This window comes from Lepidochelys kempii, chromosome 2, assembly GCF_965140285.1.
Source record: "Lepidochelys kempii isolate rLepKem1 chromosome 2, rLepKem1.hap1, whole genome shotgun sequence".
NCBI lineage: Eukaryota > Metazoa > Chordata > Testudines > Cheloniidae > Lepidochelys > Lepidochelys kempii.
The window spans coordinates 70,593,635-70,619,020 of record NC_136381.1 but is presented as its reverse complement, the minus strand read 5'-3'; the positions used below and the strand labels follow the sequence as shown (position 1 = coordinate 70,619,020).

General features: G+C 43.2%; 1 protein-coding gene across 1 annotated transcript in view; it reads left to right on the top strand.

Moving 5' to 3' along the window:
- Nucleotides 1-18,895: 18,895 nt before the first annotated feature.
- Nucleotides 18,896-25,386, top strand: part of LOC140906108 (uncharacterized) — a 36,545-nt gene continuing 30,054 nt past the window's right edge. The window contains exons 1-2 of the mRNA XM_073329616.2: nt 18,896-19,478; nt 20,067-20,297. Coding sequence (XP_073185717.2) covers nt 18,896-19,478; nt 20,067-20,297 — 814 coding nt within the window. The remainder of the gene's footprint in view (nt 19,479-20,066; nt 20,298-25,386) is intronic.

Genomic DNA, 25,386 nt, shown 5'->3' with positions numbered 1-25,386 from the left:
CTAAATTCTTAGAGTATAGGCCTTTACAGACTGGCCTGAATATCTATATCCTAACAAGGTTCATTTATTGAGGGCAATATTTCTCAAATTCTGCAGGTACAATCTCTTCCAAGGTAGGCAGATTCTACTCAGTGAAAATTAAAAGAATTTTTTTCTTGCTTGCTTGATCATTTTATGTGGGTCTAAGCCAAAGTAGACCTGTGCAGTAAGGTACTGAATATAGTCTGAGTCTGAAGTACAAGTGATCTAGGAAGAAGAACAAAATGAGGGGCTGCCCCGTCCACACTTCCAAACACAGATTAATCCTTTTAGGAGAATAGGGCAAGTGATGATTCCCTTGACGCACCTTCTTAAATGGTATGTACTAGTGTTACCTGAGGTACTCTCAACCCAAAGGTCGGGGTAACTGTACTCTTTGCGAAGTGGCGTCAGGAACAAATCAAAGGGGGACACAGCACATCTGTCTGATTAAAGATTGGCAGAAACCCAATCCAAATATACTATTTTATTAGATCTCAAGCACACACAAATATGCAAAAGGTTTAGAACGCTCCCAAATAATAGTTCCCCATGGTCTTGAGTGGTCAAACAACAAAGTTCAAGTTCAGCTATCCGCATGTCTCTGGGGATTTGTGGGGATTTCAAGAGATGTCCAGAAGGTCAAATCCAAATCACTCAGACATCTTTCCCTTTTTATGCTCAAAATGTCACATAGCTTGGCAATCACCAATAACTGCTGAGCAAGCAGTTTGTTAAGCAAGAAGTTTCAAGCCACTAGTTATACAGATGTGGTTTTGCAGAGACTGTAGTTGCCTGGGCCCCCATACACACACACCAGAAGTCAAATATAGATAGACTTCCTGTCTTTCCAAAACCGCATACTTCAGCAGTTTGAAAGAAGTAAAACAAGATGGTGCAGGATCATGCTCAGTTCTAATGGTCACTCCCCCTCCTCTCCTGGCCAGCCGAGTTATGCTAATGCTGCTACAAAGGCCTTACAGGTGCTTTTGACAATAGGCATAATAATCAGTATTCCAGTATTGGCAATGGCGTAGGCATTCTACTGCACTGCCAATGTCTCCCCTAACACCAGGGGAGGCCTAAATATTTTAACTGAGCCTTACAGAAGAATACTGTAACAGTATTTAAGAATTCCTGGCACAGGGGAAAGGTTTTGATTTAATTTATGTTTGCTCGGGTTGATCTTCTACTAGCCAAATATTTCATTTTGTAAATACTATTTGGCACTTATGAAACACTTTCATGGACTGTTATTCCTATGTATTTCCCAGGTAACTCTTATTGTACCTGTTTTATACATAGGTGAAATGTGGTATAAAGGTTAAGTATTTATGAAAGGTCACAATAATTCAGTGGCAGAAATGGAAAAATAACCCAGATCTCCTGACTCCTCAGTTCTTTACTCAAATCACAACAGCACATTGCTTTCCCAATAGATTAGATATATAAAGAAAAAAGGTAGCACACGAGCATGGTTATTTTTAGTTAGATCTCTTTTGTAGTATTCAAAGTCATTCCATCTCAAAATCAAAATCAGAGAATCAAATAAAAAATGAAACCACAAGGCCTTGCTCATCAGAGCACAGGCTCTGAGAGCCTGGTTGATGTTGAACTATTATTTAGTTTATGTTAGCCATTACTGCATTCTGAGAAACAAGATTAGTGCAAGCATTCTTTTCAGTTCCTAGCTCTCTAGATTATTAACCTGTGGAGAGATGTCCTTTGTTTTCTTCCACTAGCAAACCTACAAATGCTTTTAGAAACATTTCCCCACATAATTATTTTGAGATGAGCAATGGTAGAAGGGGGAGGAGGGTTCTGGTTTTATTGCCTATCATCTGGTTGCCAATTTGCAAGCTGATAACCATTAGCCACTCAAGGGCCACCACAGATGATCTGAGGTGAAATCAGATGCACAGTTCAAACATTAGGCTTTACAAATACCAAGTTCTGGTAAGCTTAGTAAACTTTCTTAAACAGGTAAAACATAACATAAAAGCCCAGAGAAACCTAATAAAGAAAGATAAGGACAATGAATAGGGCCTCCACACTTCCTACAAAGAGAAAAAAAGATGCTGCTTTGCACAGAAGTTCATGGTAGCTTGCAAAATGATTACTCTAAGTGAAAGGAGCAGCTTCCCTCTAGAATTTAAAGGGCCACTAGTAAGTAGAGGCATATGCTGGGAATGATTCCTATCTATACAATGAATAGGTTTGTTAGGAAGAAGGTGATTATGGGCTATGTCCCTGATTCTGTAAGCACTTATGTATGCAAGTAGTTCTATTTATTTCAATAGCACTATTCATGCGCTCAGATAGTAATGTGTAAGTGTCTTTAAGACTGAGTTGTAAGTATGTGAAAAAAACATACAAACAATTTAAGACTAAACCTGTTTGCATTGAAATAAATGCAGAAGCAAGTCCTCTGCTGGAATATTAAGATAAGTGAACTAGATTGAGTTTTCAGGTTTCCTTTAGTGGTCTCTCAAGCTTAAAATGAAGCTCTACTCTGGAAAAATGAGTACAGAATAGTACTACTTTATTCAACACATGTATATTTTGTTTGTAGTCAGGGTAATATCTATGAGAGTGACAAATGTTTTCCTTCTGTTAGAAATACAGATGTAGTATTGCTACAGGAGAGAGAGCATTACATATAATTACGTGAACTAAATTCGAATTGTGGGCCTAATTCTGCTGTAAGCTGCAACTTTGCAACCCAGAGAAGACAATGGAGGTTTCACAGGTATGTCCGAGGTCAGATTTTTAAAGGATTATGCTTTATTATTGTTGGACCAGAAAGAACACAACTTGAATTTCAGATCCCAAACAGTGTTTTCAGGGCTGACAGTTGTCAAAAAGTGTTTTTGTTTTTTTGTGGAGGTGGTTTTTGTGTGTGTGTGTAAGCTAAGTATGGTTTATCTGAATTCTGAGTGACTATAAACAGATTTTTCTCAAGGTAACTTCCACAAAGGTAGTTTTCAGAGAGGTGGTGCACTTCAATTTATGTTCTCCCTTTAGTATGTCTACATTTTTAATTAGTTTTCTTAAATTACTTCATCTTGTATCTTAAGCCTCCACCAAACCCTCATGTATGTTTTGTGGATTTAACATCAGCTGCAGGGAATTATCTGTAGGAAATTTTGTTTAATCAAAGATGCATAAATCCACCAGGTCCTTAAAATTCTTTTACCTACCAGTCAATCCAAATGAGAGCCTGTGGTGATGGTCAATCAATCTTTTGGGATCTCTTTGAAAGGAATGCTTGGAGAGTTGGTTGAAAAATTTGCAATGGAATAGTTTTTCATTAGAAAATGATGATTCAATGGAATAGAAACATATTGTGGGAATATGCAGATTCTGTCAAAACATTTCATGGAAACCAGGCAGGCTGTCTGGCAGCCTGGCTGGTGGGCAGGCAGATTACCTGACTTCCTCACTGGTTTGCCCCCTGGCTGCCAAGATCTTTGGTTAGCCATCAGGCTCCTTGGCTACCAGGCCAGCTGGCAGGTGGACACGAAAACAGAGTGTTTTCTTTCATCAGAAATTTGTAGTGTTAACGTTTTGTTCTGATGTGAAATGAAACAAAAGAAATATTAGTTAAGCAGTGGAATAGGCTTCCAAGGGGAGTTGTGGAGTTCCTGTTATTGGAAGTTTTTAAACACCTGTCTGGTATACTTTGGTCCTGTCTCAGTGCAGAGGGCTGGACTAGATGATCTCTTGAGGTTCCTTCCAGCCCCACATTTCTATGATTCTATAAAATGTCAACAACCCAGAATTTCCCACAAAATGGAAATTCTTTTCTGGCCAGCTCTGAAGGAGTGTAGTCATTTTAAAATGACCAGGCATTCCACCACGCCAGGTCTTGTCGTTGACTTAGCAGCACCTCATGAACAACTGTTCTGGAGGCCACTAACAGAAATCACAGGAAATAAATATGTCAGGACAGATGTCTGATCTCTTGTCAATTTCTCCGAGGAGATCAATAAACTAACACTGTGTCTGTATCATATTCTGATTTGAAGTTTGACTGCTTTAGGAACTAACAAAAGGGAAATAGTAGATGCTACTGTTATCAGTTAACTAGCAGCTTCTAAATTCTCTTCCCCAGTAAGGGGCGATTAGAGAATGAATGATAATGAATATCTTGCAATAGTTTCTTGAGGAATGACTGTGTAGTCCAGAGCAGAAGGACATGGCCCCATGTCTTAGATTTCCATACTGAACATAAAGCAAGAGAGTTGTAGTGAAAGTAGGCGCTTCACCCCACATACTGTATAATTTAAACTACTGGTCCAGTCTCAGTCTAGTGGAAGTATCTGGTGAGTATAGAAGAGTAATATGAGTTGTCTTATCAGGAGTAAAAAGCTTTTCATATCCTAGATTCTAAGACCAGACTGGATGATCACAATGGTGCCTTCTGATCTTCTATGTAATACGGGCCCCAAAGTAATTCCTACAGCATTTCTTAAAAAATATATATATATATATATATATATATATATAATCTTGATTTTTAAAAATTGCCACTGATGGAGAATTCAGCATAACCCTTGCTAAATTGTTCCAATGGTTAAATGCTGTCATGTTCCTGTTGCAGCACAGTATATAATCCAAAAGTTATTGCTGAATTAATAAGTCAAAGTCATATCTTGTTGTGTTTAATGGTGAGCTGTCTATATTAAAAGTGACAGTTTATGAAATACAGTTAAGAGAAGAATTGAGGAAGGGAAATGCTTTTTTAAAAAATGTGAAGATTAATGAAATTTACTCTAAAAGCAGAAAGGAATCTGTAAAACTAATGCCCATACAAAGTTCAGACTGTCTTTAAAACATTTCTATACTACAAAAATCTACAAATAAAAATTTATTTGGGGAGAGAGTGCAACCCCTGAAAGAACCAGTGTGTATCTTTTCAAACCATCTGAGGTTGAATGATTGACATCACTCCTAAAATGAGTATTCTCACTCTCAGAGAGTGGCTTTATTAGCCTCTCATTTAAACAGGTGGTATGCTGGTGTCAATCCACTGTGGCAACTGAGTTACTGCTGACTTACATCTGTTTAAGTAAGAGGAGAATCAGGCTCAGTATGTTGTCAATTGGACTCTAGGGTTGCCAAGCAGTGTGTGGGTGGTTTGAACAAAAATCTCATTACTAGCTACATTTTGTGTATGAAATGCACCTCCCACACACTGCTTTGAAAATGTAACCTTATGAATTCTTATTGTGTATCCATGGTAAAATAATTTCATTTTAAGCTCCCAGTCTGTGACCAGCTGTCCTACTAGTGGATCTATGTGATTGATTTTTTTCCTTAGCCTCTCAGAAACAACACCTTTTTTCACATGTAGATTGTAAGACTTGATTTCAGATTACATGGTACAGCCTCGGGGATCGGCATGTTAATATTGCATGATGGATCTGAGTTTTGATCTCATGACAGGAACTACACATGAGGAAAAAACAAGGTTGCTTTTGGGCAATGTTCAGCCACAGTCACCAGAATTGTGAACAAGCATCTCAAAGCTTGGGGGCTCTAGCTCAGTAGTTTACCATCATTTGCCCAATAGCATCCCTCTCAATTGAAAGCTTGAATGTATTTCTTAGTCTTAAAGATCAAGCCTAAAAAATCCATCGAAGGTCACGCTGTTAGGCAGGATAAAAATTCACACTTCCCTCAATAAGTGAAAGGGAAGTCTTAAATTTTTGATCAGTTGGAGTAAGTTGCAGCAATGTTCTTCCTGACATAACAACGTTATAGGTGTAATAACATGTTAATTAGTAAGGGAAAAGGTGCATAGTGCTTTTCATTCATGGATCTTAAAGCACTTCACAGAAGAAGGGAAATATTATCACGCCCGTTTCACAGAAGGGGAAACTGAGGAGCTTAGTATTGACACACAAATTCCACCATCTTTAAGAGGGGTTTTTGTTTCATTTTGGTTTAAGGAAATGAATCAACACTTTACATTTGGATTTGCAGCATAGTATAGTTAGCACATTCTTCAATGTCCCTGGCTTCTAAATCTTCTGTTTTCTGAAGCATCTACAGCTGTTGCTGTCTGTGCTGATTTAACTGCAGTTTCTGTAAAAGCTTTGTTTTTGAAAAGCATCATTTGTGGATTCCTTTTGGATTTTGGGAACTCTTTCTTGTGGCCCTTCCTTCCACGCACTTTCATGAAAAGACATGAAGAAATCCCCATGTAGTTTACAACAAAGCTAATTTTGCATAAGAAGCCAGATGCATTTGACCTTGTTTCCTTTCATTTATGGGTAATCATGTTTGTTTTTATGATTAATCACATTTTATACATAAAGCTGTGATCTATTTTTTCTTGATATATGAATTCCTATATCATATGGTCTATAATTTGAACTTAGATGTCTCAGTGATGGGAGAATTTTAAATACCTAGACAGATGGATTAGATAAACAGAGCTTTGTTTTGCTTCTCTTTTATTTTATTAGTCTCCACTGCTGCTGTCAGAGGCTGCTGTTTGGATGTTAGAATTAATAAGGAATCTGGACTGAGCAGCACTGTCACATGCTTATGAAACAGAACTATAATGTCAATCCCACGTTTCTAGTTTCAACACCGACACTATATATTCACTTATGTGATCATGGTAACAGATTTGCCAAGAAGCCATCATCATGTTTCATACCAGAACCTCGAACCTCTTCACCTGGATAAAGAATGAAGGAAGACTCTAATAAATATTGACTTTGGCTACTGCACAAACTTACCACCTACTCTTCAAACATACCTCTTTATTTAATCTTCTCTTTTCCCCCCTCTCTGAGCTAACATCCTCTGTGATGGATCCATCCTAATGGGAGCTGAAGCTGGGACCTGTCCGCCCACTTGTAAAAGCATCATTGACTTCACCACTTGAATGGAAGAAGAATAGTCTGTATCTGTCAGTTGTAGTTCAAGTATCGTATTTTTTTAGAATTCCCAGCGTGGGATCCAGTTACATTTTTGTCAGGAATCTATTGCTGACCATAGAAAGATTTAAATGACTAATCTTATTCACAAATCATCATTCACTCCCTCTTGGTGCAATGGTATATATCTCCAGTGGATCATGGTTAAGGTTATGTTTATGTCATGGAAGTCACTGAATCCGTGATTTCCAGAGACCTCCGTGACATTTTCTGCTTCCGTCCCTGGAGCTGCAGGACTGGAGCTGGCAGCCAGCAGGGCCCTGGCAGGGTTCCAGCAACAGGCGACAGCCTCCTCAGGGTCTCCCTGCAGGGTTCCTGTGACCAGGGATAGCTTCCTCAGGGGGGCCGGCCTCAGGGTTCCAGCAACTGAAGACAGCCTCACGAGGGGGGGAGGGAGAGAACCCTGTAGCTCCCAGCCACGGTGGCAGGGGAAACCATGGAGCCGCAGCACCAAAAGTCATGGACAGGTCACAGCTTCCGTGAATTTTTGTTTATTGCCTGTGACTGGTCCGTGACTGTTATTAAAAATAACAATGACAAAAGTAAAAATGACCCTGCCTGTCATTTCCCTCAGGGTGCTGTGGTATCTAATTAATGCATGCATTGTTAAGAAACACAAGGTAATGCATAAGAGGAGAAATAATTTCAACTACTCCTAAGCATTGCTTGATTCTAAATCAAGTCTAGTCACTCAGGAAATAGCCCTGTGGAGTCACTGTGGATAGCTTAATGAAAAAATCTGCTCAATATGTGACAGTGTAAAAAAAAAAAAAAAGGTCAAGATGCATAAAGAATGAAAGAGGAAACACAGAGACTGTTATAATTAATGTCACTAAACAAATAGATGGTATGGACTCGTTTGGACCCTCCCCTTTTCAAAAAGATATAGGAGAATGGGTCCAAAGACGGGCAGCAAGAGTGATTGTGGCACAAAAGGCTTCCATATGAGAAGATATTGAAAAGATTTGGGCTGTTTAGTTTTGTCTGTCCCCTACTGTGTGGAAAACGGAACTCCCTGTGGTTTCCAGCCCAGGAAATTATAAGGCATTGCTTTCTTTGAAGCCATCTATACAAAGTGGAAATTTTAATCAATTCAATGCAACAGTTTTATGAGAACTGTTTCTTTAAAAGATCTATCACAAAGGAGAGAAATAAAAAATTGCTGAAATAACAGCTTATGAAAGATATTGCAGCACCTCTAACTGATGCCATTTGTTTTTCATATTTCTGTCCTGCATTCTTTATTTCAGAAGCACTAATTAGAAACTCATAGCTTTAAGTGAAAAGTCAGAACTTGCGATCAAAGAACAATGCATAAGCCTGGTTTTATACCTAGCTCTTCCCCATTATCTTTTTTGTTTGTTTACATTTCTCCCCCTTTTCTCCTTGTCTTATGTCTTCTGTCATGCTGGGATACGATTTCCAAAAGCATCTAAATCCCATTTGCAAAAGTGACTTAGGAGCCTAAATCCCATTGACTTTCAGTGAGCCTTAGAGTAGGTCTACACTTAAAAAGCTGCAGCAGTGCAGCTGTAGCACTTTAATGAAGATGTTACTATGCCGATGGGAGAGCTTCTCCTGTCGACGTAGTTAATCCACCTCTGCGAGAGACGGTAGCTCTGTTGATGGGAGAAACTCTCCCATTGATATAGCACTGTCTACACCAGGAGTCAGGTCAGTATATCTGCATCATTCGGTGTGGATTTTTCACATCCCTGAGTAACTTAATTATACCGATGTAAGTTAGTAATATAGAACTGGCCTTAGGCTCCTAAGTGCTGTCATTTTTGAAAATGGACGTAAGCACTTCTGAAAAAATTTACCCATTCTCTCTCTCTTTATTTATGTATCACAGGATAACACTAAAACTTTTTGGGTTAATGACACCACCAATAATGACATTCATGATAATTTACTCCATTTTCTACAGCAAGATTCAATATCTGAGACCAAAATTCTATGATCTTCTATGATCTAGTTTGTGGTTTGCAAGAGAGAATGATATTGACCATGTAATAAGACACAAATGAATCTTTAGTTCAAAGAGTTCAAAACTGCTGGGACATTTGAACAACACAGAGTAAGTTGAGTCCATCCAAAGTTTTTGGGGGCCCTCTATGAAGAATCCCCAGTTTCTTAAGAAGGGCCGAGGCAGACTTACATCCCAGATAGCCAAAACTGTCCCTAAGAAAGCTCATGGAGAAGGTCTGTTGAAGGAGAAGGTCTGTTGAAATCTCATTTAACATCTTAAAAACAAAACATAGACTTTATAATTTGCAGGATTGGGAATTTCTCCTTTAATGAGGGAAGATCCCTCTGCTATAATCTAAACTTTGCAAACCACTTTTCAGTAAGCAGTATCTTATAGGATTTGATCCAATAGCATTTCAATGGGCACTTAATCAGGCCTTTGCTGAATTTCCTAAGATGTACACAGCTTACAATTTAAACACCAGCTAGTATCTAAGAAACATTTTTTTTCCTCCCAACTAATAAATTCTTGTATGGATAGGAGTATATTTTTTTCAGAAAGTGTTTTTGACTACAATGTGAGGGGACCCATTCCACATTTATATGGAGAACTTACACTGGTGAAACTCCATGTATTTTGATGGAGTACTCCTATTTGCACTGGTATCAGTGAGGAGAGAAAGAGACCTGTTATGCAGACTGAAGCTAACTTGAATATGAAAATATTACATTGGAAAGGTGAAACATCTAAGTATAATTACATAATGACAGTGTGATATGTTCTGAAGTCTAATTTGTTTCTGCTTCAGTTGCTTCATTTACAAGTAAATCTAGTAAATGGTCTGTGAATCTATAATCCACATATATCCCCTTTATGTTATATTATTCTGGTTCTTGACTGAAAGCACTGCAGAGAATGTCTGTGAATTATAGATAATAATGAAGGAGTTGTTGGCTCTAAATAAACATTAAATTCAGTCAAAATAAATATATTCAATGATTAAAAGCCACTGAAAATCATGTCCTCTTGATCTTGAAACAAATGGAATCAGCATGATTAAAAGTATGTAGATTTATTTTGTAGGCACAGAGTATACTTTTAATAGAACTATTTATATTTACATATCACTGAACTCTGAAGGAGGCCATGCAGGTCAAGAAGTGAGTCACAATAGCCCCTTGAGTAGATATGCGGACGGAGTTGACAATGGGTTTTGTTGTAGGGGTTGGTTCCTGGGTTAGTGGTTCTGTTGTATGGTGTGTAATTGCTGGTGAGTATTTGCTACAGATTGGGGGGGCTGTCTGTAAGCAAGAACTGGCCTGACTCCCAAGGTCTGTGAGAGTGAGGGATCGTCCTTCAAGGATGATCAAGGATCTACAACCTACCCTGAAGGATGATCTCTTACACTTACAGACCAACTCTGTCCGCATATCTATTCAAGAGACACCATCATAGGACCCAACCACATCAGCCACACCATCAAGGGCTCATTCACCTGCACAGCTACCTACTGTGATATATGTCATCATTTGCCATCAATGCCCCATGCTATGTACATTAGCCAAACCAGACAGTCTCTACACAAAATAATAAATGGACACAGATCAGACATCAAGAATTGTAACATTCAAAAACCAGTAGGAGAGCACTTCAATCTCCCTGGACACTCAATAACAGACTTAAAACTCTCCATTCTTCAACAAAAAAAGACTTCAACAAGAAATTGTAGAACTGCAATTAATTTGCAAACTTGATACCATCAAATTAGGCCTGAATAAAGACTGGGCGTAGCTGGATCACTACAAAAAATAATTTCCCTCTGTTGATACTCACACCTTCTTGTCAATTGCTGAGAATGGGTCACATCCACTTTGATTGAATTGGCCTCGTTAGCACTCCTCTATTGATATTCACCCCTTCTTGTCAATGGGCCACATCCACCCTAATTGAATTGGCCTCGTTAGCACTGACCCCCCCACTTGGTAAGGCAACTACCATCTTTTCATGTGCTGTATATTTATTCCTGCTTACTGTATTTTCCACTCCATGCGTCTGATAAAGTGGGTTATAGCCCACGAAAGCTTATGTCCAAATAAATTTGTTAGTCTCTAAGGTGCCACAAGGACTCCTCATTGTTTTTAAATTTCACAGTTTTAGATATTAAAATCTTAAATTTCATGGTGGTGTAACAGTATGGGTCCTGACCCAAAAGAGGATAGGGTGTGGGGATCGTAAGGCTATTATAAGGAGGTCACGGTATTGCCATCCTTACTTCTGCGCTGCCTTCAGAGCTGGGTGGTCGGAAAGCAGCGGCTGTTGGCCAGACACCCGCTCTGAAGGCAGCACTGCCGCCAGCAGCTGCTGTGAAGGAAGGGTGGCAATACCATACCATGCCACCCTTACTTCTGGGTTGCTGCTGGAGGTGGCAGTGTCTTCAGAGCTAGGCAGCCAGGGCAGTGCCTTCAAAGCTGGGCACCTAGCCAGCAGCTGCTGCTTTCTGGCTCCCCAGCTCTGAAGGCAATGCAGAAGAAAGGGTGGCAATACTGAAAACCCCCTACAAAAGACAGATTTCATGGGGGAGACCAGATTTCACAGTCTGTGAATCTTTTTCACGGCTGTGTGTGATGGGTTGCCCCCCTTTAAGGTGGCACCTGGTGTACTGGGATGCCACTGAGCCCGCCTGTTCCACCAGCCTTTGCCCCTTTTATCCTGTCTTGCTGAGTCAGGCTCTTCAGCCTCCTCTAGCCCACACCCAGCTGCAGAAAGACACAGACACTGAAATCAGCACTGAGAAGACTCAGCTTAAGGGACTTGCCCCAGCACTCAGGTGCCCACCTCCCTTTGAGTGCAGACCCAAAGATATATTGTCTTGCGCTGTATAGAAAAATCTGCGCAGCCTAAGGTCATAAAAATCCACCCTCTTCCTCAATGTGAAGAGAGATATGCTTAGCTTCTTGCCCCACCTCAAATATGGATTGCACAAACTGGGTTATGTTTTAAACAAGAAATTAGTTTATTAACTACAAAAAGACAGATTTTAAGTGATTATAAGGGATAGCAAACAGAACAAAGCAGATTACTAAGCAAATAAAACAAAACACACAATTGATTCACTAAAGAAACAGGTTACAAAATGTAATTTCTCACCCTAAATGTTGAATTAGGCAGGATGCAGAGTTTCTGTAGCTCAGAGTTCCAGTTATTTCTTTTTACAGACTGGACCCTTGTCTCAGTCTGCACTCTCCCCGCCTTTCCCTTCAGGTTAGTTCCTTTATCCCTTCAGGTTCTTTCAGCATTCCTCCTTCTTGGGTAGGCAATGGAGAAGAGTCCAGATCAACCCCCTTACCAGCCCTTAAAAAGGATTTACCTAAGGCAGGAATCCTTTGTTTGATCCCCGTTCCCTTGGTGGAAAAGTACTAGCAGTGACCAAGGTAGTATTTTGTATCAGGTGACAGGGCCACCTGACCTGGTAGTGTTACAACTACATCCCAAAATGCCTCTCAGGAAGGAGAGAGATTAGTATCTTCACAGTCTTGTTGTTTCTTCCTAATGAGTTATTCAGGAGGATCGCATACTATCTGGTGGGCATTCCTTCTAAATATACACACAATTGCAATTGTTACATAGTCAATATTCCTAACTTTAAATACAGAAATGATATGTGCAAATTGGATAATCACATTCAGTAAATCATAACCTTTCCAATGATAACTTACATGAGCCATCTTGCATGAAGTATCTTAGTTATGCCATATTCATATCATAACCATATTTATAAGAAGAATATGGGGTGTAATGGCAAACCATGCATTTGATAGGGCCCTATCTATAATGGAGTTAAGGCCAACAGACTAGTAAGAACAAGATACTCCAGCAGCAGGAAGAGTGTAGAAGCAGCCAAAGTAGGGACTGCTGCATTGCGGGTTGTAAAGTAGAGTCCAGCCAAAGCCACCTCTTCCCACCAACCCCACTGGACACAGAATTGAGTAGGGGAGAGATTCTCCTCAGAAGTTGGGGGCACTAGGACCCAGGTGATGCCTTCTCCCCCCCCCAACCATGTGGCCTTGAGGGAAGACTGCAGAGAGGAGCCAGCCAGAGACTCCAGCTGGTAGGGGCAGAAGCAGCCTGAGCAGGGACTGCTGGACATTGAGAACTTCCTACACTTTTGTTTGAGGTTTCTCTGTCCTGTGCTGAATGGTGGTTTGTTCCAACCCTTCCTCTCCCTCACAGTCTCTTCTTCTCAGCTTCACTCCACGTCTGCCTTTTCCTCTATCCCCTGCCTCACTCCCCTTCCCATTTCTTTCCATTTAGCTGATTCCCTCCTAAGTAAACCCTCCTAGCAATGAAATATCATGTAACTAATATGGCATTTGCTGCCATCAAATTGTTCATGCTGCTTGTGTGTTCTACCCCTCCCTGCATCCTTTGTCTGCCATGTTTGTTTAGATTTTCAGCTCTTTGAGGCAGGCATCATCTATTAATCTGTGTTTGCACAGCATCTGGCACCATTGGGCCACATTCTTGGTTGGCCCTTAGTTACTACTGTAAGGAACTTGATTAGTAATACTAATTACCCTGAAATGCTGGGAAAGACCTAAAACCACTTAACCCAACCTATGTAAGGGTACCCCATGCATGCTAGGAACCTTCTCTTCAGCCTCTTGGTGATATGTTCTGAGATTGTTCAAGGTTACCTTGTTTGTTTTTCTAAAACTAGTAGAGCGTTTTGGAGAGGAGTGCTATAAATGTTTCATGGATTAAGAAAGTACAAAATTTAGGGTAAAACTTGCAGGGGCTTCTTCATTATTTATTGGTTGGATTGTCTTTGCTTTCCTTCCTGCTTCACTCCGAATTATCTAACAATGAGTGTGAAACCTGCTGAACCCCAGGCCAGGGTGTTTCTTGGATTTAACAACGTTCCTTAAACATTTTGATTAAAAAAAACCTAGAAGATAAAGTTAACATAGCACACATTAAATGGATTAAAATTTGGCTAAATTGTAGGTCTCAAAATATAATTGCAAATGGGGGAATCATCGTTGAGTGGGTGTGTTTCCAGTGGGTTCCCCAAGAAGCAGTTCTTGGCTTTACACTATCTAACATCTTTATCAATGAGCTGGAAGAAGACATAAAATCATCATTGACAAAGATTGCAGATGACACAAAAAGTGGGAGAGCAGTAAATAATGAAGATGTTGCCAAAAGCGCTAATGTGATCCTGGGAGGTTTAAACAGGGGACTCTTAAGTAGGAATGGAGCAGGTATTTTATCTTGGTATTTGGGACTGGTGTGACTGCTCCTGGAATTCTGTGTCTAGTTCTGGTGTCCACAATTCAACAAGAATGTTGATAATTGGTTAGGGTTCAGAGAAAAGCCATTACTCCAAGGCAGTAATGTGTTGTCAGTATAAAAATCTAGAACTGTACTGGAACTAAAATGTGGGAAGGATGTAAAGTGTATTGAACTTAATATCAGGAGACAGCTATAATGCTCATGGAGGCAGGACCTGCGTACTAGTGGCATATTCCAAAGGGATTGTGGCCAACTCCTTGTGCATAGACACAAGTGTAGACAGGAGTTCTCTGGCTCTCTCCCACATGATATTGTGCTCCCATGCAGGAAATTACCAAAATCTGGTTCTTTGATTACAAGCTGTTTGGTCAGGGATGCCCTTTTTTATTTGTCTGGGAAATGCCACACATGCTGCAAAAAATAAACAAGAAGCAACATGATGGTTTGAGCATTGGCCTGCTAAACCCAGGGTTGTGAGTTCAATCCTTGAGGGGGCCATTTAGGGATCTGGGGCAAAAATTGGGGATGGGTCCTGCTTCAAGCAGGGAGTTGGACTAGAAGACCACCTGAGGTCCCTTCCAACCCTAACCTTCTATGATTCCATTAACCTTGCATATGAGCCACTGGCCATTGAATACAACTTTGCAGATATAATCAAAGTTGATATTTCATTAAATCTGAAAGGAGCCAAATTAAGAAGCTCATGGATTCTGTAAGAAAAAGACTGAAGAAATACCAGGGCTTGTTCATCTGAAGTACAGAAAAGTCAACATATTGGCAGTAATCCTTGATCTTCAATGATATTCTAAGAGGCATTGGCCTGTGAAATACTTATTTAGCTGTACAAAAAGTAATTGCTACTGGAATTAGTAAAAATGTAGTCTTGTTTTCCCACTTATTCATTGATCACATTTGAATTGAAATTTTAATCAAAAATTGCATTAATATTTTGCTGATATTGCAGAAATGAATGACTGATACATAAATCGTTTTTTTTCAGTATGCATGTTAAATAAACTCTCATGGTGTTGTCTATCTCTTACTTCCAAATATAAAATTATTGTGCATGAGGTCTGGTTGAATAGATGCCAACCAGATCTTGACTTTCAATGAACATGTTAATCTCATGCCACACTAAACATAGCAGGTTTTGTATTTCTCTAAGCCAGCGGTTCTCAAAGTGTGGGTCAAACCTGAAAGTGGTTCGCAACCCCTTTCTGATGGGGTCGCCAGTGCAGAAAGCTCCAGCCTGCAGCTACAGGGGTGGTGATGGGACCCAGCTCTCAGGTCTAAGGTGACAGTTGGGTGCTGAAGACCGAGCCTGGAGCTTTGCAGGAGGCGGTGGAGCTGAAGAACAGGCTAATTATCATGTGATCCATCCCCTGTCATCCAGTCCCAGCATCTGGCGGTCAAAGGCTTAGGGACACTCAGAGCATGGGGTTGCATCTCTGACCATCTTGGTCAATAGCCATTGATGGACCTATCCTCCATGAACTTATCTAATGTTTTTTGAACCCCATTATAGTTTTGGCCTTCACAACATTCCCTGGCAATGGGTTCCACAGGTTGACTTTTAATCTCTCCTCAGATGGAAGCTATTCCATACCTTTAAACATTTGTCGCCCATCTCTGTACCTTTCCCAGTTCTACAACATCTTTTTTGAAATGAGGTGACCAGAACTGCATGGTGTGCAGTCCATGGTGTGGGTGTGCCATGGATTAATATAGTGGCATTATGGTATTTTCTGTCTTATTTATCCCTTTCTTAATGGTTGCTAACCTTGTTAGCTTTTCTGACTACCGCTACACATTCAGTGGATGTTTTCAGAGAACAAGGTGACTCCAAGGTCTCTTCCTTGAGTGGTAACAGCTAATTTAGACCCCATCATTTTGTATGTATAGTTGGGATGTTTTCCAATAAGCATTACTTGCATTTATCAACATTGAATTCCATCTGCCATTTTGTTGCCCGGTCACCCAGTTTTGTGAGATCCCTTCATAACTCTTTGCAGTCTGTTTTAGACAACTATCTTGAGTAATTTTATATCATCTGCAAATTTGCCACCTCACTATTTACCCCTTTTTCCAAACATTCATGAATATGTTGAACACCACTGGTCCCAGTACAGATCTCTGGGGGATACCACCATTTATCTTTCTCCATTCTGAAAACTGACCCCTTATTCCTAACCTTTATTTCCAGTCTTTTAACCAGTTATTGATCCATGAGAGGACCATCCTTCTTATCCCAAGACTGCCTACCTTGCTTAAGAGCCATTGGTGAGGGACCTTGTAAAAAGCTTACTGATAATCCAAATACACTGGATCACTGTTTACCCATGTTTGTTTGACGCCCTCAAATTTTAGTAGATTGGTGAGGGATAATTTCTCTTCACGAAAGCTTCCCTTCATGTTGACTCTTCCCCAACAAATCTGTGTTCAGCTATGTGTCTGGTAATTCTGTTTTTTACTATAGTCTATTCCTAAATGTAGAGCTGGCTACATTGGAGAGGGGGGTTAAAAATTCATACTTCTGAGACATAGTTCATAGAATATCAGGGTTGGAAGGGACCTCAGGAGATCATCTAGTCCAACCCACTGCTTAAAGCAGGACCAATCCCCAATTTTTGCTCCAGATTTCTAAATGCCCCCCTCAAGGATTGAACTCACAACCCTGGGTTTAGCAGGCCAATGCTCAAACCACTGAGCTATCCCTCCCCCCATAGTTAAGCTAACCTAAGCCCCGATATAGATACCACTAGGTCAATGGAAGAATTCTTTGGTCAGCCCAGCTAACCCCTTTGGAGGCAGAGAGGGATTAACTACAGCAATGGGAAAATCCCTTCTGTCACTGCAGCAACTGTCTATTCTATGGTGCTATAGTAGCAGAGCTGCAATACCGTAGCTGTGCTGATGTTATTCCTGTAGCTGAGACAAGCCCAAAGGATATTCAGGATATAGCTGAAGTTGATGGAAGTAGCAATATTGGCTGGCTTCCCCATTATGGTTAGGACATCTTTCAGGATTAGGAACAATAGCCGTCTGGAGTAGCTAAATTATTCCTTACCTTTGTTTCCTGTCTTTTTACCAGTTACTGATCCACGAGAGGACCTTCCATCTTATCCCATTACTCCTTACTTTGGATAAGAGCCTTTGGTGAGGGACAATTTCAAAAGGCTTTTGAAAGTTTAAGAACACCCCATCCACTGGATCACCCTTATCCTCATGTTTATTGATCACCTCAAAGAATTCTAAAACACTGAGGGGGCGTGATTTCCCTTCACAAAAGTCATATTGATTCTTCCCCAACAAATTGGGTTCATCTGAGTGTCTGGTGATTCTGCTCTTTACAGTACTTTCAACCAATTTGCCTGGTACTGAAGTTAGGCTTACCAGCCTGTAATTGCCCAGATGTTGTCTGGAGCCTTTTTTAAAAATTGGCATCACAGTAGCTATCCACCAGTCATCTGGTACAGAATCTGACTTAAAATGACAGGTTATATACCAGTTAAATATGAAATTGCAAAACTGAGTTCCTTCAGAACTCTTGGGTGAATACCATCTGGTCCTGGGTATTTATTACTGTTCAATTTATCAATTGTTCCAAAATCTCCTCTATTGACAGCTCAGTGTGGGACAGTTCCTCAGATTTGTTACCTAAAAACAATGGCACAAGTGTGGGAATCTCCTCACATCTTCTGTAGTGATGACAATGCAAAAAATTCTCTGCAACAGCTTTGTCTTCCTTGAGTGCTCCTTTAGCATCTTGATCACCCAGTGGCCTCACTGATGGTTTGGCAGGCTTCCTGCTTCTGATGTACTTAAACACTTTTAATGTTAGTTTGAATCTTTTGCTAGTTGCTCTTCAAATTCTTTTTTGGCCTATATAATTATACTTTTACACTTGACTTGCCAGAGTTTATGGTCCTTTCTATCTTCATCAGTAGGATCTGACTTCCAATTTTTTAAAGGATGCCTTTTTGCCTCTAGCTGCCTCTTTTACTCTGCTGTAACCATGACAGCTTTTTTGGTTTTACTATTACTGTTTTTTTAAAGTGGAGTGTACATTTAATTTGAGCCTCTATTTAAGTGTTTTCAATTTTTTCTTGCCGCTTGCAGACATTTCACTTGTGACTGTTTCTGTTAGACATAAATTAACTAGCTTCCTCGTTTTTATGTAGTTCCCCTTTCTGAATTCAAATGCTACTCTGGTGGGCTTCTCAGGTATTCCTGCCCCCACCCCACACATGGATATTAAATTTAGTTATATTATGGTTGCTATTACTGAGTGGTTCAACTATATTCACCTCTTGTATCAGCTCCTGTGCTCCACTTGGGACTAAATCAAGAATTGCTTCTCCCCTTGTGGGTTCCAGGATTAGCTGCTCTAAGAAGCAGTTAAAGGGCTCTTAAAATCGATTTCCTTACTCCACCCCTGACAAGTGGATTAGCGCTTAAATCGACGTTGCCGGCTCGAATTTGGGGTACTGTGGACACAATTCGATGGTATTGGCCTCCGGGAGCTATCCCAGAGTGTTCCATTATGACCGCTCTGGACAGCACTCTCAACTCAGATGCACTGGCCAGGTAGACAGGAAAAGAACTGCGAACTTTTGAATCTCATTTCCTGTTTGGCCACCGTGGCAAGCTGCAGGTGACCATGCAGAGCTCATCAGCACAGGTGACCATGATGGAGTCCCAGAATCGCAAAAGAGCTCCAGCATGGACCGAACGGGAGGTACGGGATCTGATTGCTGTTTGGGGAGAGGAATCCGTGCTATCAGAACTCCGTTCCAGTTTTCGAAATGCCAAAACCTTTGTCAAAATCTCCCAGGGCATGAAGGACAGAGGCCATAACAGGGACCCGAAGCAGTGCCGCGTGAAACTGAAGGAGCTGAGGCAAGCCTACCAGAAAACCAGAGAGGCGAACAGCCGCTCTGGGTCAGAGCCCCAAACATGCCGCTTCTATGATGAGCTGCATGCCATTTTAGGGGGTTCAGCCACCACTACCCCAGCCATGTTGTTTGACTCCTTCAATGGAGATGGAGGCAATACGGAAGCAGGTTTTGGGGACGAAGAAGATGATGATGAGGAGGAGGTTGTAGATAGCTCACAGCAAGCAAGCGGAGAAACCGGTTTTCCCGACAGCCAGGAACTGTTTCTCACCCTAGACCTGGAGCCAGTACCCCCCGAACCCACCCAAGGCTGCCTCCTGGACCCAGCAGGCGGAGAAGGGACCTCTGGTGAGTGTACCTTTTAAAATACTATACATGGTTTAAAAGCAAGTATGTGAAAGGATTATTTTGCCTTGGCATTTGCGGTTCTCCTAGATGTAGTCCTAAAGCCTTTGCAAAAGGTTTCTGGGGAGGGCAGCCTTATTGCGTCCTTCATGGAAGGACACTTTACCACTCCAGGCCAGTAACACGTACTCGGGAATCATTGTAGAACAAAGCATTGCAGTGTATGTTTGCTGGCATTCAAACAACATCCATTCTTTATCTCTCTGTGTTATCCTCAGGAGAGTGAGATATAATTCATGGTCACCTGGTTGAAATAGAGTGCTTTTCTTCAGGGACACTCAGAGGAGCCCATTCCTGCTGGGCTGTTTGCCTGTGGCTAAACAGAAATGTTCCCCGCTGTTAGCCACAGGGAGGGGGGAAGGTTGAGGGGGTAGTCACGCGGTGGGGGGGAGGCAAAATGCGACCTTGTAACGAAAGCACATGTGCTATGTATGTAATGTTAACAGCAAGGTTTACCCTGAAAGAGTGTAGTGACTGTTTTATAAAATGTGTCTTTTTAAATACCGCTGTCCCTTTTTTTTTCTCCACCAGCTGCATGTGTTTCAATGATCACAGGATCTTCTCCTTCCCAGAGGCTAGTGAAGCTTAGAAAGAAAAAAAAACGCATTCGCGATGAAATGTTCTCCGAGCTCATGCTGTCCTCCCACACTGACAGAGCACAGACGAATGCGTGGAGGCAAATAATGTCAGAGTGCAGGAAAGCACAAAATGACTGGGAGGAGAGGTGGCAGGCTGAAGAGAGTAAGTGGCAGGCTGAAGAGTGTAAGTGGTGGGCTGAAGACAGGGCTGAAGCTCAAATGTGGCGGCAGCGTGATGAGAGGAGGCAGGATTCAATGCTGAGGCTGCTGCAGGACCAAACCAGTATGCTCCAGTGTATGGTTGAGCTGCAGCAAAGGCAGCTGGAGCACAGACTGCCACTACAGCCCCTGTGTAACCAAGCGCCCTCCTCCCCAAGTTCCATAGCCTCCACACCCAGACGCCCAAGAACGCGGTGGGGGGGCCTCCGGCCAACCAGCCACTCCACCACAGAGGATTGCCCAAAAAAAAGAAGGCTGTCATTCAATAAATTTTAAAGTTGTAAACTTTTAAAGTGCTGTGCTTAAAGTGCTGTGTGGCATTTTCCTTCCCTCCTCCACCACCCCTCCTGGGCTACCTTGGTAGTCATCCCCCTATTTGTGTGATGAATGAATAAAGAATGCATGAATGTGAAGCAACAATGACTTTATTGCCTCTGCAAGCAGTGATTGAAGGGAGGAGGGGCGGGTGGTTAGCTTACAGGGAAGTAGAGTGAACCAAGGGGTGGGGGATTTCATCAAGGAGAAACAAACAGAACTTTCACACCGTAGTCTGGCCAGTCATGAAACTGGTTTTCAAAGCTTCTCTGATGCGTACCACGCCCTCCTGTGCTCTTCTAACCGCCCTGGTGTCTGGCTGCGCGTAACCAGCAGCCAGGCGATTTGCCTCAACCTCCCACCCCACCATAAACGTCTGCCCCTTACTCTCACAGATATTGTGGAGCACACAGCAAGCAGTAATAACAGTGGGAATATTAGTTTCGCTGAGGTCTAAGCGAGTCAGTAAACTGCGCCAGCGCGCCTTTAAACGTCCAAATGCACATTCTACCACCATTCTGCACTTGCTCAGCCTGTAGTTGAACAGCTCCTGACTACTGTCCAGGCTGCCTGTGTACGGCTTCATGAGCCATGGCATTAAGGGGTAGGCTGGGTCCCCAAGGATACATATAGGCATTTCAACATCCCCAACAGTTATTTTCTGGTCTGGGAATAAAGTCCCTTCCTGCAGCTTTTGAAACAGACCAGAGTTCCTGAAGATGCCAGCATCATGCACCTTTCCCGGCCATCTCACGTTGATGTTGGTGAAACGTCCCTTGTGATCCACCAGAGCTTGCAGCACTATCGAAAAGTACCCCTTGCGGTTTAGGTACTCGGCGGCTTGGTGCTCCGGTGCCAAGATAGGGATATGGGTTCCGTCTATAGCCCCACCACAGTTAGGGAATCCCATTGCAGCAAAGCCATCCACTATGACCTGCACATTTCCCAGGGTCACTACCCTTGATATCAGCAGATCTTTGATTGCGTGGGCTACTTGCATCACAGCAGCCCCCACAGTAGATTTGCCCACTCCAAATTGATTCCCAACTGACCAGTAGCTGTCTGGCGTTGCAAGCTTCCACAGGGCTATCGCCACTCGCTTCTCAACTGTGAGGGCTGCTCTCATCTTGGTATTCATGCGCCTCAGGGCAGGGGAAAGCAAGTCACAAAGTTCCATGAAAGTGCCCTTACGCATGCGAAAGTTTCGCAGCCACTGGGAATCGTCCCAGACCTGCAACACTATGCGGTCCCACCAGTCTGTGCTTGTTTTCCGAGCCCAGAATCGGCGTTCCACAGCATGAACCTGCCCCATTAGCACCATGATGCATGCATTGGCAGGGCCCATGCTTTCAGAGAAATCTGTGTCCATGTCCTGATCACTCACGTGACCGTGCTGACGTCGCCTCCTCGCCCGGTATCGCTTTGCCAGGTTCTGGTGCTGCATAGACTGCTGGATAATGTGTGTGGTGTTTAATGTGCTCCTAATTGCCAAAGTGAGCTGAGCGGCCTCCATGCTTGCATTGGTATGGCGTCCACACAGAAAAAAGGCGCGGAACGATTGTCTGCCGTTGGTCTGACGGAGGGAGGGGCGACTGACGACACGGCTTACAGGGTTGGCATCAGGGAGCTAAAATCAACAAAGGGGGTGTCTGTACATCAAGGAGTATTTCAGGCAGGACTTCACGGAGGGTTCCAATAAGAAATGGTGCACCTAAGTTATCATTCTTATTGGAACAAGGAGGTTAGCCTGGCCTCTGATTGATACATGGCTAGATTTACCTCGCTGCACCTTCTCTGTGAGTGACTGCAGTGTGACCTAGAGGAATGAGTCCCCTAGACAGGGGAGGGGGAGAAGCAAATGAGTACAAAACAAATCTGGTCTATTTCTTGTTTTGACCCACTCCATCTATCTTTTACATCTTTGGCTGGCAGCAGACGGTGCAGAAGGACTGCATGCCATCCACATCTCATGGCTGCTCGGCAGAAGATGGTACAGTACGACTGCTAGCCATCCTCATCTCTTGCCTGCCTGGCAGAAGATGGTACAGTACGACTGCTAGCAGTCCGTATCGCCTGCCCGCTCACCATAAGACGGTTCAATAGGACTGACTGCAGGACTAAAGAGAATGACCTGGTCAAGTCACTCCAAATTTAGTCCCTGCGCCCATGTCTGCCCAGGCGCTCCCAGCCGACGTGGCCAGGAGCACCTCGGACACGACGAGGACGACTACCAGTCGTATTGCACCGTCTGCTGCCAGAAGGCAATGGGTTGCTGCTACTGTGCAGCAAAGCCGTACCGCGTCTGCCAGCACCCAGGAGACATAGGGTGACGGTCACCTGAGCGGGCTCCATGCTTGCCGTGGTATGGCGTCTGCACAGGTAACTCAGGAAAAAAGGCGCGAAATGATTGTCTGCCCTTGCTTTCACGGAGGAAGGGAGGGAGGGAGGGAACGGGGGCCTGACGATACGTACCCAGAATCACCCGCGACAATGTTTTAGCCCCATCAGAGTGCTCCATTGTGACTGCTCTGGACAGCACTCTCAGATGCCTGATTGTTTGCCGTTGCTCTGACGCCGGGAGGGGCGACTGAGGACACGGCTTACAGGGTTGGCTTCAGGGAGCTAAAATCAACAAAGGGGGTGGCTTTACATCAAGGAGTATTTCAGGCAGGACTTCACGGAGGGTTCCAATAAGAAATGGTGCACCTAAGTTATTTTCCTTATTGGAACAAGAAGGTTAGCCTGGCCTCTGATTGATACATGGCTAGATTTACCTCGCTGCACCTTCTCTGTGAGTGACTGCAGTGTGACCTAGAAGAATGAGTCCCCTAGACAGGGGAGGGGGAGAAGCAAATGAGTACAAAACAAATCTGGTCTATTTCTTGTTTTGATCCACTCCATCTATCTTTTACATCTTTGGCTGGCAGCAGACGGTGCAGAAGGACTGCATGCCATCCACATCTCATGGCTGCTCGGCAGAAGATGGTACAGTACGACTGCTAGCAGTCCGTATCGCCTGCCCGCTCACCATAAGACGGTTCAGTAGGACTGACTGAAGGACTAAAGAGAATGACCTGGTCAAGTCACTCCAAATTTAGTCCCTGCGCCCATGTCTGCCCAGGCGCTCCCAGCCGACGTGGCCAGGAGCACCTCGGACATGACGATGACGGCTACCAGTTGTACTGTACCGTCTGCTGCCACAAGGCAAGGGGTTGCTGCTACTGTGTAGCAATGCCGTACCGCGTCTGCCAGCACCCAGGAGACATAGGGTGACGGTTACCTGAGCGGGCTCCATGCTTGCCGTGGTATGGCGTCTGCACAGGTAACTCAGGAAAAAAGGCGCGAAATGATTGTCTGGCCTTTATTTCACGGAGGGAGGGAGGGAACGGGGGCCTGATGATATGTACCCAGAACCACCCACGACAATGTTTTAGCCCCATCAGGCATTGGGATCTCAACCCAGAATTCCAATGGGCAGCGGAGACTGCGGGAACTGTGGGATAGCTACCCACAGTGCAACGCTCTGGAAGTCGACTCTAGCCTCGGTACTGTGGAAGCGCTCCGCCGAGTTAATGCACTTAGAGCATTTTCTGTGGGGACACACACACTCGAATATATAAAACCAATTTCTAAAAAAACGACTTCTATAAATTCGACCTTATTCCGTAGTGTAGACATACCCCTAGAAGCCTAAATTTGTCCATTGGGACCTCACTCCTGTGTCGATGGTTCCTTCATCTACCATGACAAATGGCTCCTCCCCAGGACTGCACATAAGTCTGTCTAGATGTCTCAAGAGATCTGCAACCTTTGCACCAAGCAGGCAATTCACAATGCAGTTTTCCCGGTCATCACAAACCACCCAGCTATCTATATTTCTAATGATCAAATCCCCCATTACTATCAAAGGCACCAACTTTCCCGAGTGCCGGTGGGTGCTCATGCCCCGCCCCGACTCAACACTTTCCCCACCCCTGCCCTGCCCCCATTCCAACCCCTTCCCCGAAGTCCCCGCCCCAACTCAGCCTCCTCCCTGCCCCTATTGGACCCCTTCTGCAGATCCCGTCCCCAGCCCTGCCTCCTCCCTGAGCATGCCGCGTTCCCCCTCCTCCTCCCTCCCACCGCTTGCCACGTGAAATGGCTGTTTCACAGCTTAAGCGCTAGGAGCTAGGGGGAAAAGGCGGGCACACACTGGGGAGGCGGCAGAGGAGAGGTTAGCTGGGGTGGGGGGGCAGGGAGCTACCAGTGGGTGCAGAGCACCCACCAATTTTTCCCTGTGGGTGCTCCAGCCCCAGAGCACCCATGGCGTCGGTGCCTATGATTACTATTACTTTTCTCTTCCTAATAACTAGGATTCCCTCCCCCAGCAAGGTGTCTACAGTGTGAGAGGATACCATGACATCATCTGGAAGGAGGTTCCCAACTATCTAAGTGCTGGCCACCGCTTCCCGCAGCTCCCATTGCCTGGGAACGGCAGACCGTGGCCACTGGTTCATTTCAGTTTGTCAGCCCAAAACATTTCATTTGGATTTTCCAAAGGGAAAATGTTGTTGATATAGATCTTTTCCCACAGAAAAGATCCACAAAACCCAATTTTTAGCCAAGGAAATATTTAGCTGGTTTGGGGGGTTAGTAAAGAATGATCCCATTAGACTTCATATGGATTTTTTTAAAAAAATGTTTATATACTAAATTTTCCACACACCGTACTAAAGGGCTATCAGTACTAAAGGAGGAGG